Source organism: Otolemur garnettii, unplaced genomic scaffold, assembly GCF_000181295.1.
Source record: "Otolemur garnettii isolate 467f Iridium unplaced genomic scaffold, OtoGar3 scaffold00007, whole genome shotgun sequence".
Taxonomy (NCBI): Eukaryota; Metazoa; Chordata; class Mammalia; order Primates; family Galagidae; genus Otolemur; species Otolemur garnettii.
The window spans coordinates 8,075,192-8,086,907 of NW_003852402.1; the positions used below are offsets into that span (position 1 = coordinate 8,075,192).

General features: G+C 41.7%; 1 protein-coding gene across 8 annotated transcripts in view; it reads right to left on the reverse strand.

The window, feature by feature from the left end:
* The window catches only part of TNRC6B (trinucleotide repeat containing 6B), a 261,212-nt gene that overhangs the window by 49,446 nt on the left and 200,050 nt on the right, over positions 1-11,716 (reverse strand). For 6 of the 8 annotated variants that reach the window (XM_023509249.1, XM_012801146.2, XM_012801145.2 and 3 more), the window contains 4 exons: positions 8,981-11,332; positions 6,997-7,155; positions 3,821-3,996; positions 408-482 (listed from right to left, as the gene is read on the reverse strand). In XM_023509249.1, the coding sequence (XP_023365017.1) occupies positions 408-482; positions 3,821-3,996; positions 6,997-7,155; positions 8,981-11,332 (2,762 nt within the window). The remainder of the gene's footprint in view (positions 1-407; positions 483-3,820; positions 3,997-6,996; positions 7,156-8,980; positions 11,333-11,716) is intronic. The other 2 variants (XM_023509250.1, XM_023509247.1) reach the window with 1 other exon arrangement.

Below are 11,716 nucleotides of genomic sequence, written 5' to 3' on the forward strand. Positions count from 1 at the left end.
CTTCCCAAGTAGCTGGGACCACAGGCACCCGCCACAACGCCCGGCTATTTTTTGGTTGCAGCCATCATTGTTGTTTGGCGAGCCTAGGCTGGATTCGAACTTGCCACCTCAGGTGTACATGGCTGGCGCCTTAGCCACTTGAGCCACAGGCGCTGAGCCGATTTTTCTGTTTCGTGTAAAGACAGGGTCTCACTCTTGCTCAAGTTGGTCTCAAACTCCTGAGCTCAAGGGATCTTTCCACCTCAGTCTCCCAGCAGCTGGGATTATTGATGTCAGTCATGGTGCCCTGCCAGATCAGTTTCTAAATCTGTAATTTTGTACTATACTTGGCAGTGATCTTAAAAGTTTGTTCTAAACCTAAAAGTTGGGATACGTTATACATATGAAAAAAAAACAAACAAACTTACCAGCAATCCCATGTTTGAAAACTGTTTGGCAAGAGGATTCATCCATGAATCACTGTTTCCTCCTTTTAGTGAGCACTACAGAAATGAAATATTTAAACTCAGAACCAAATAATTTATTTCACCCTCCTCTGAGTGCATCACAGACTGAAAATGTTGAAGCAAGAGTTTACCTTTATAAATCCTATTTCTCTTCAACTATAATTATTTTGATACTGTATTTGTTAGTTTAAATAATTAATAAGCTCTAGTTCATATCTGTTTTAATTCTTTTTTATTCACTGCACTGAATGAGAACTGGAAAAGTATATGATCAGCTAGTATTTTTACTTTTTTTTTTTTTTTGAGACAGAGTCTCATTATTTTGCCCTTGGTAGAGTGCCATGGCGTCACAGCTCACAGCAACCTCAAACTCTGGGGCTTAAGCAATTTTCTTGTCTCAGTCTCCCAAGTAGCTGGGATTACAAACACCCACCACAACGCCCGGCTATTTTTTGGTTGTAGTCGTCCTTGTTGTTTGGCAGGCCTGGGCTGGGTTTGAACCTGCCAGCCCCAGCAACCTCGCTGCTGAGCTACACACACTGAGCCTATTTTTACTTTTTAAATAGAAATAAGTCAATATCAGAATTTATAAAATGAAATTTTTATATGCTAGGCTGCAATTTTTCAGTGGGCTGCTCTCTTGTAACCCAAGCTGGTTTGCATGAGGAGAAAAGAAAGTCAGATGCCAGTGCATTTTATATGGAAAGGAGCCTCTTAAACTGGTCGTTATGAGGAAAAACCACATAGCACCTCATCTGCTTGCTTCACAGTACAAAGGACGTGGCTTCCTAGCAGGAAAGAGGCCTGGTGGGAGACGCTATCACCAATACCCTGGGCAAAATAAGGCGGGGGTGTATGGGGGGCGGGGGGAGGTTTTCACTTTTTAAGGGGACAATGTATTATCTCCCTGGACTAAGGCACCAACTATCAGCTCTCTTTTCATTTCTGTGAAGACAGCAAGAGGAATTAGGAAGAGAATCTGGTAGGGTAGGGGATGCTGGGGTTCTAGCACGTGTGTGTTCCACAGGTAGACATTCTATATGCTATAATAACATCCTGCATGTCAATTTTATCACTCTTCAAAGTGATGAGATATTTAACTTTCATTATAAGTGTTTTGTTGTTTTTTTAATGAAGACAGAGTCTTACTTTATCACCCTTGGTAGAGTGCCGTGGTGTCACACAGCTCACAGCAACCTCCAACTCCTGGGCTTAGGTGATTCTCTTGCCTCAGCCTCCCAAGTAGCTGGGACTACAGGTGTCTGCCACAATGCCTGGCTATTTTTTTGTTGCAATTTGGCCGGGGCCAGTTTAAATCCACCACCCTTGATATATGGGGCCAGCACCCTTCACCCTGAGCCACAGGCACCGCCCCTACTTATAGGTTTTAAGGTTAAAAAACAAACTTAACAACTCAGGAAGGAGGAGGAATGAGGGTTTTTTTTCTTGTTATTATTGTTTTGGTTTTTGAGACAGAGATTCACTCTGTTGCTCTGGGTAGAATGCTATGGGAATCATCATGGCTTACAGTAATCTCAAACTCTTAGGCACAAGAGATCCTCTTGCCTCAGTCTACTGAGTAGCTGAGACTATAGGTGCCTGCTATCACACCCAGTTGGTTTTTCTATTTTTAGTGGAGACAGGGTCTCGCTCTTGCTCAGGCTGGTCCTGAACTCCTGAGCTCAAGCAATCCACATGCCTCAGCCTCCCAGAATGCCAAGATTATAGGTGTGAGCCACCGCACTCAGCCAGAGTTACTGTTTAATAGATACTGAGTTTCATTTTTGCAAAATGAAAAGAGTTCTACAGATGCATGGATGGTGGTGGTGGTGGTGGTAGTAGTGACACAAAAGTGTGAATGTTCTTAATGTCATTTGACCACATGCTTGAAAATTGTTAAGACTGTAAAGACCCCAGTAGAATCACTGGTACTAGGGCTGAAACATTCAATTCCGGACTAATTAATTAAACCTTAATTATCATCTGAGTGGGGCATTAGCACCTTTTCCTCAATCAATTTGGTCCTATTGTTAATTCATAAATAAACAAAAGAAGCCAAAAGCAAGCTAGACAATGTAAAAGTGAAAAGAATGCTGAAAATTTTGCTGAGTAATTCCTTCTGTGACTAGAATATGGAAATAGAAAATAAAAGCCCCTACAAGACAGAAAACTATGAATGAATGACTGCTTTTTTTTTTTTTTTTGAGATGGAGTCTCAAGCTGTCCCCCTGGGTAGAGTGCTATGGCATCACTCACAGCAATCTCCAACTCCTGGGCTCAAGCGAGTCTCCTGCCTCCACCTCCCAGGTAGCTGGGACCACAGGCATCCGCCACAACACCCGGCTATTTTTTTGGTTGCAGCCATCATTGTTGTTTGGCGGGCCCGGGCTGGATTTGAACCCGCCACCTTAGGTGTACGTAGCTGGCGCCTTAGCCGCTTGAGCCACAGGCGCTGAACCTGAATGACTGCTTTAAACCAAATGTCTCTAAGGGAAAGGAAAAGTATTCCTATAGTATAAAAGTTAGGTTATCGGATACAATTAATACCCTAGAGGCAAAGAGATAAAACGCCCAATCCTTAGCCACTGGCAGGCTTCTAAGAAGGCACCTTGTATTTGAACACCAGGAGAATATTAGCTATGAAGCATTTCATATGGCAATACGAGCTCTCATTAAGCATCCATCAAGCAATGGATACCCACTTATTTCCACCATTTTATGTGTAGGAAGTAAGAGAGGAATGAAGCAAAAACAAGAGAGCTTCTGCCAAGATAGTGGTTCAGATTCGAAGACTGCTATTATAAATTAAAAACCAAAGTTCTCATCAAATTATGTGAACCCAAGGAAAAACAAGTTGTCACACAATATGGAAAATGAAAAGTTTAGAATACAATGTGGTACAGGATGTCGAGTAACCATCTAGTTCCTATGCAGAGTTACAAGCTGGTACTTCATTTTGTTAGGAGAAGGGTTGGGTCTTGAAATCTCCCCCAAAAGACATGCTGACAGCCACTGGAGAAACCAGTGTTATCTGCCTTTGATTTTTCTTCTACATACTCAGGGGGGTTAACTCCAAAACTTTGTTAGTTTTAGAATGTAAAAGCACAGAGCATTTACAAAGTACAATTTGAAAGCATCCACTGAATTATTACCACGTGGAAACTAAAAATTTAAAATATCTTGTATCTTTGGAAATTTCAGTAATAGTTCTGTACTTCAAGGTGTCAAGGTCATGGGAAAGGAAGGTGACAGGTAAAAGGGAAACTGTTAATTGTTTGTAGGATCCCAGCTGCCTCGTAACCTCCAATAAAAATCTCTCAGTTCTGCCTTCTAAGAACAAACAAGCAAGTAGAAACATTTCTAAAGTGAGCTACCTTCATTTGTTTCTTTCCTCCTTGTCCCCAGCTTGCTGAGTTGTGGGAGGAAGCACTTCCCTGAGAGCCGGCGGTGTTCCAGACTCCTCCATCATCCTCCTCTTCCCAGCTGGGATGGCGAGTTCCTGTGACTGGCCCGTCACTCTCCCCCCAGCCGTCTTGCATAGATTTGGAATCTTTAAGGGAAGAATAAATAACTCTTTGCAACAGGTGTATATAACGATAATCAGAACAGTAATTCCTTGAAGATCCAGCATTTTAGTATCTTTTTAACTTTATCTACTCCATCTATATGGAAGGCAAATATGATTATTCTTGTTTTAGAGAGTAGGAAACTGAAAATGGTAATGCTCCAATAATACTCAGTAAGTTTAAAAACCAGAGAATCAAGACCGCCTGACTTCTGGTTCAATGCTTTTTCCCTTTCATCAAGTTGAAAGGAATTTCAAAATTGAAGAGAATTTATCACTACTTTCACGATAAGAAATTTCACATCTCGGTTAAGGGATATCTGTTCCTTTTAATGACCATGATTTACTGGTCTTAGATTTATTCTTCTATCCATTATACACTTGATATACAATGGACATTACAAATACAAGGCATGGTAAAGGACAAGTGTCTACCTTGCATGTAATAAAGAGAAAAAAAGGACATGAAAAAGGGAAGAAAATGAAAATTTTATAAGATTTTGAATATCAAAATTATGTAAGAGAAATTCACATATGCCTATAAAATTAGAAATTTATTAGACCTAAGTACTTGAAATGTATTAAATACTAAAGCCATTCCAGACAAAGACCACATGCATGCAGTGATTTTGAAGAGGAGGAAGAGGAAATATGGAAGATGGAGGAAGGAAAATATAAATCAAAAGAGACACTTTCCTGCTTGAGAAAGCAAGATGTCAGGTCAGTATCTATGGTCTAAGCTAAGATCTTTAAATTTGAAGACTGAAATACATCTTTAACTTCCCTTTGAAAATACCGTATGGAATGAGAAGACACATGGTGAAGTAATAACACTGGATAAAATGATGAGACAAAAAAGTACATTCTCTTGCCTAGAAATACATTCTCCTGCCCAAATATTTCCATCCCTACCTTCACTTTCCCAAATGACCGGATTTTTATGGAAGTCATTTGATTTACAGATGCTCCATATGAAGAATCTAGAGCCAGCAAAGTGGCTCTTCCAGGCTTTCCCTCCAATGAGAACTATCACTCTTTAGAACATGAGGCCTATGACAGTTACATAAGCTTTCACCAAATAGACAAGGCACAGGGTGACAAATTTCTTCTAACTATGCCATCTCACCCCGCTACCCCTCAGGAAGGCCCGGGTGAATTTGACAGCTCAATGGGGTTCATCTTAGCTATATGCAGGCGCAATGGGGCAGCAGAAAACAGGGCTGACACGCCCCTGTCCCTGCTGATGGAGAAGTGCTGTTGATAACCAGGATTTCTTCCTCTGCATATTGAGTTATAAATTCACATAATCCCATAGTATACTTGTGATTTTCATTATGTAAGCACAGCCTTTATTAACAAGTAATAGAAACAAAAAACACATTAATAAATAACACGCTAACCCCTTTAGAAAAATGAAGACATACAGGTGAACCCTTTTATTAGAGAAAGGAGATAACTTATCAAACGTTTCTTAGAGAAAAGATGAGAAAGCTCTCATTTTTCATCACAGGACTCATAACATCGAATTTAAGACATCTGCAGGCTAGAAACAGTCACAGGGTAACTACCAGCATTCCTTGGCAGGCTGCGATGAGCTAGCCCTTCTACTTATTACACAGTCCAATCACAGAGAAAGGACATGAGCTGTACCTACAAACAATTCTGATGAATAGAAGACATTTTTAAAATCTGGAGAAACGTGAGGGTTTTATGATGGTGGAGAGGTGGTCCTGAGGTTGGGAAAGACACATAAAGATCTTGAAGGTACTGCTGGACAGTCTTTGTACCAAGGGTCTGGTTTAATGTCTTCCAATAGCATTCTGGATCTATTTCAAGTATATTAGATGATAATTCCCATGATGGCACAACTGATTTCACAATGAAAACCACGATGAAAACAACTTCTTCGTAAAGCTACTGCTATGAAGAAAAGACTCATGATTTTTCAAATGCAGTCAAGTGACGATGTATGCGTAAGTGTGAACGTCTAGAGTATCACATTCATGCAAGTGGCACTGTGAGAGTCCTGAATATCACACTACATGAGAGAGACTTTTTTCGTTTTCAAAATTTGAGCATTCCATAAAATTTTGTTATTTAATCAAAAGACAATCCCTTAATTCTACTATTTGGTAGAAAAGAGATATTGCAACATTTTAAAGTTACAAACAAATGGAAACAGGCACTTGAAATTCAAATTTTCAATGAGACATTCAATAATCAATAATGCCAGACTACACACAGTTTTGCAAATACTGTAACTATACATTGCCAGCTGGATCTCAAGCACAGCTTAGATTTTTAGTGGTTATGGATAAGTATGGCATTCTTTGTTTAAATAATTGAAATGAAATCTTTGTCAGGTTCAAGAAACCTGAAAAGCTCTTAAAAGGGTGGAAATAAGAGAAGAGAGACAAAGGCAAAAAAGGACAGCAGAGAAGGATGAAGTCACTGGGCAGCAGAGACTATGTTCCACATGAAATGTTCCTAAAAGCCAGGGAATTTTATTTTAAATTATACTGACAAAAGAATATAAATGTGTATTAGACATGGTGAGCTTATTTAAGTTACTGGGCTAAAAAAAAAATCACATCAAAAGTACAATTTGTCTAGAGAACTAAACCTAATTTAAAACAAAATCAACAAAATTGTTCATTGTTTTTTTTTTTTGCAGAAGAGATAGGGTCTTGTTATGTTATCCTGGCTGGGCCAGAACTCCTGGGCTCAAGCGATCCTTCAGCTTCAGCCTCCCAAGTAGCTGGGACTACAGACATGTGCCACTGTGCCCAGCTTATGACTTTTAGTTCACTGTAAACATTTTAACATATGCTAAGCCAAGTCACCACCACTTGCTACTATTTATTTAACATTTGAGGTCCTGAATCTCACTGAATCAATAGTTTAAACACTAAACAGGTCTCACCAAAATGTTGGATTCCCAAATTAACAAAGACTCTCTCAAAAATAAAAATGCTGCACGCTTACTAGGTTTCATGGCATTGGGAGCGTTGGCGGGTGCGTTCCCCCAGCCTGTGGTCGATGCTCCTGTATCATCCATTTCGCCCCACCCAGGACTGCTTTCATTTGGCTCACCCCAAGCTGAAGTACCATTATCTGGAGCAGGTGGTGTGCTTTTGCTCCAGACTGTAAAGAAAGGAAATATGTCTCTATGAATGGTTTGTGAAATAAAACACCACAATATCCAATGGAGGTGAAGGTGGCAGGAACAGGCATCCCTACATTGTTAATAAAAATGTAACTGGACTCAACCTTCATGGAGGGCATTTGGGAATCTCATTTTTTAAAAAGTCTGATTGATGCACATAACTTTTGACTCTAGTAACTCCACTGCCAGAAAATTATACGTCAGATATACTTGTAAAGTAGATGAAATTACATGTACTACAATGCTCACTGCATCACTGTTAGAAAAAAATTTGGAAGCAACCTAAATGCCTACCAAAAGGGATTGGTTAGACCAATTGTGGGTCCCCCATAAAACAAATACTATATAAGAAGCAATTAAGAAAAAGAACTGTATGTGCTAGAATGGAAAGCTTGTAAGTAAAATGAAGAAAGCAAGATGAAGAACAGTGTAGAAAGTTTAATCCCTTCTCTGTAAAATTTGTAAAAGATATGTGTATCTATCTTGCTGTAGGCATGAACAAAGAGATTACCTATGCAGGGAAGTTAAGATTCTTTTATTATTACCTTTTGCTTTCTTATACAATTTGAAGGTTTTTACTATGTGGATAAAGTTTTCAAAAGTGTTAGGAGGTTTTTGTCTAGATAGGGAGTTAATGAGCAATTTTCATTTCCTTCCTTATTCTTTTCAATACTTGAAAAAAAGAACCAGTTAAAAATAATCATTTTCTAAGTGGTTGAAAATGGATTCAATGACCACTAGGTTTACTCTGAGAAGTGGAAAACCAATTATTAATATTATGATTAATTTTAAATAATCAGGCTCGGCGCCTGTGGCTCAATCAGCTAAGGCGCCAGCCACATACACCTAAGGTGGCGGGTTCGAATCCCCAGCCCGGGCCCGCCAAACAACAATGATGGCTGCAACCAAAAAATGTCCGGGCATTGTGGCGGGCGCCTGTGGTCCCAGCTACTTGGGAGGCAGAGGCAGGAGACTCGCTTGAGCCCAGGAGTTGGAGGTTGCTATGAGCGTGATGCCATGGCACTCTACCCAGGGGGATAGCTTGAGGCTCCGTCTAAAAAAAAAAAAAATTTTTAAATAATCATTCCCCTTGATTTTTTGAACTATATGCTTTATGAGAACATTCAAGTTGACAATGCCAAACTAAGAATACCGTTACCACTTTTCCTTTAATTTACCAGGTATGATGTTTCCTATTTAAATACGGAGAAAAGAAAGTTTAATTCTCGGTAACTGATCATCATGAGATAATAATCTCTAACCCAAAGTACTCCCCTTTCCAGAGCTAATGATTAAAAATCATCTGGAAAGAGACTGAAACCCTTCAGATACCAGCTTTACTACAACATTATGATGGCCTCTGGAAGAACAACACAGAATATTTCCCTTTGCTGGGGGAAAGAGAAATACAAGAGGATGTGCCCATGGTAGAACCAGGGAAATCAGGCCTATTTCTGCTACTACTTTAATCCTTTATTTTAAAATCTAGAGCATAGTTTATTTACCAAGATAGAAGCCTGCTGGATTCTGCAGACCAATACAATTCCAGAAAAATAATTATGGGGACTAACACGGGGTTGTCATCTTTTCCTTTTGCCAAGAAAGAACATTAGAATGTACTACCAGCATCTGCCATCACTAGCTAGCATTTTATAAAAAGAGAGGTTCTGTAAGCAACAGAGTAGGAAATGTAGGAAAGATCCTGAGAATAAAGCTAAGTTGAATAAATGCACCTTAACAAAAGTGCTTTGGTCTACGATTCCTTTTCTTTATCAAAATCTACAAGAAAAAGCCACTGCTTACCTGATGCTGATTTACCGGTCATCGGGGTGGGCAGGTTTGGTTCGCGTGGTGCTGGGCCTCCTTGGGAATTCTTATCCCACAGATTCACATTCTTGTAGTTGTAACTGTTAGGGTCTCCCCATGCTGAAGTGCCATCATCGATGTCCATTTTCCGACTAATTGACTGTGGGGATGGCTCTTCCCAACCACTGGGTTCCTCATCCTTAGGGGTTGTAGGCTGCGGCCCGCTGCTCCAGTTGGAGTTGGAAGGTCGAACGTTGCCTGGAGGTGGTGGGGGCGGACCTCCCCATGTACCAGAAGCTTCTGGTTGTGGTGGCTGTGGCTGCTGTGGCTGCTGCTGCTGTTGGTGTTGTTTATTCCAGGAATTGGGCTGTCTGCCTGTCTCATTCCATGCTGGGGATCTTTTGCAATCTTCCCATCCACCTTTTGAAGCTAGGCTTGTATTCCCACCATTACCCCAAGTTCCAATTTCATTCTGTCCTCCTTCACCCCATGCAGACACAGGTTTACTTGTAGAACTTTCCCAATTGCTGGTTTTTGCTTGATCAACTTCCTCTCCCCAACCATTCTTCCCAGAAGTCCATCCTTGACTGGGCTGGCGTCCACCTCCCCACCCCTGATCCTTACTGGGATTCTCATTCCAAGAGGAAGATGTCTTTTCATCTGGTCGTCCTCCTCCCCAGTTGGAAGAGTTGTTGTTCTTATAGTCATTCCAGCCTCCTGTGTTCTTAGGGTCTTTCCACTCTGTAGAGGCTGAGAGCTCCCCCCATCCAGACTTCATTTGATTGCTTTGGCTGGGTGCATCTCCCCAGCCCCCTGAGTTCTTGGTCTGTGTGGCAGCGCTCTCCCACCCCTCAGTTCCTTTGTCAGATTTCCCCTCAGGCCTTGGCACCTCTTCAATATCCCACACTGTGTCCTGCTTAATTTGAGTTTGGCCCCAACCAGTGTTTGAGAGCACCCTGGGGTCCAAATCAGTTCGGCTCAAAAGAGTCTGCAAGACAGCCTGACAATCAGGGTGTGTGGGCCTGTATGACCGACGGCCAGAATTATGACTGTCACTACTTCCTGCCTTGTGGTTGCTTCCAGTGCTTTGACCTCCAACTTCACTTCCCGTGGAGCTGGAAGATCTTCCCCAACAGGGAGCCTGGGCATTGCCTTGGTTTTCAGGGAGGGGGTGGCCCTTTTGATTGTCCCATGCTCCAGTGCTAGAATTTGGTTGGTTTGGACCACTCCATTCTCCAATTTTCAACTCATCAGACCCAGTCGGCTGTTTCCATTCTCCCTGAGAGACCCCAGATGTCATTTTGTTCCCTTCACCCCATTTGTTGTCATTAGAGTCCTGAGGGCCAAAGTTCCAGGACCCACCCGTAGACCTGTTATTGTTGTCCCAAGAGTCATTTTTTGACCCAGTTGATTTCTGAACAGAAGCTCCTTTCCAGGAGTCCTCTCTCTCTTTTCCATTGTTCCCATTGTTTCCAGAATTGCTTTGTCCAGAGACTGTGTCAGTTCCAGAAGGCCCCCTAGCTGCACCCCAAGATCCAACACTCCCAGTCTTTCGATCTCCAGTGCTTTGAGAAGGGGCATCAGTGCTCCTGGAGGTGTTCCCCAAGCCCATTCCAAAGGGCATTCCCTTATTCTCCACGGGGTTTGGTGAACTTAAGTTCAAGGAGTTAGTGTTTCCATTTTTTGGTCCATCAGTGTTATGAATTTGAGCCTGTTCTCTGCCAGAGACAACAAAATTAACACCCGCATTTTCCATCTTTGACTGCTGTTCCCTGGATGTCTGACCTACTGTGCTAACCTGTGCACTGGAATTACTATTATCTGCTTCCAATGCTCCTTTCCTAGAAGTTCCTTCTTGGACCAGTGCTGGCCAGGCAGATGGGTTGCTATTTGGGTTAAAGTTGCTGAAGCCAGAGCCAGGTCCAATTCTGTCTTGACCACTCACATTCCTCCAATTTCCTAGTCCATTGTTGCTCTCTGTAGTAGAGTTGGAAGATTGAACAGATTTAGCCTTAGGGTCAGATTTCCAAACCCCAAGATTACATTCGTTCCCAGAATTTGCAGACTGGCACTGGCTCCCTTTTCCTTTGTTACTAGTGGTGGTGCTTCCTGGCAGAGTGCTCTTCTCAGAGCCAGGGTTCGAGGCACTGTTGTTATCGGTGGTGTTTTCGGAAGAAGATTCAGTGTCTTTGCTGGCAATACAAGGCCACTCTTCCATGTCAGACCCGTCTACAATCACCTTGTCCCAGATGTGAAGTGGGTTGGGGGAGGTGCCGTTGTTGGAGGAGGCTCCCGGGCCCCAAGTGGAATTTGCATAATTTGAAGCAGCAGCACCTCCAAGGGTTGACTCTAGGAAAGAGATTGTCTTATCAATCACAATTTCACATGCATTTGTCACCCATTAAAACCCAGAGTTCAGACTGCCTCTAGGAGAGCTCACGTTTGTTATTTGGTTCCTGTGTCACAAATTTAAGTCATGTCTTTCATCTGCTTGGTATTATAATGGCTAAGTCTAACTCTATAACATCTCTCAAAGGTATCACTTTGTCATTCCTATGGACAGAGAAGGGCCTTCTCCTATCTTGAGATGATGTAATAGTACCTTGAACTTGCTCTGTATCTCCAACCAGCTCTAGACACTCCTGGCTAGACTAATTTTCCAAAGGATGCCTTTGAGTGCCTCCAACACAGTTCCTTAATGCACAAGAGTAATTCTTTTTTTTTTTTTTTTTT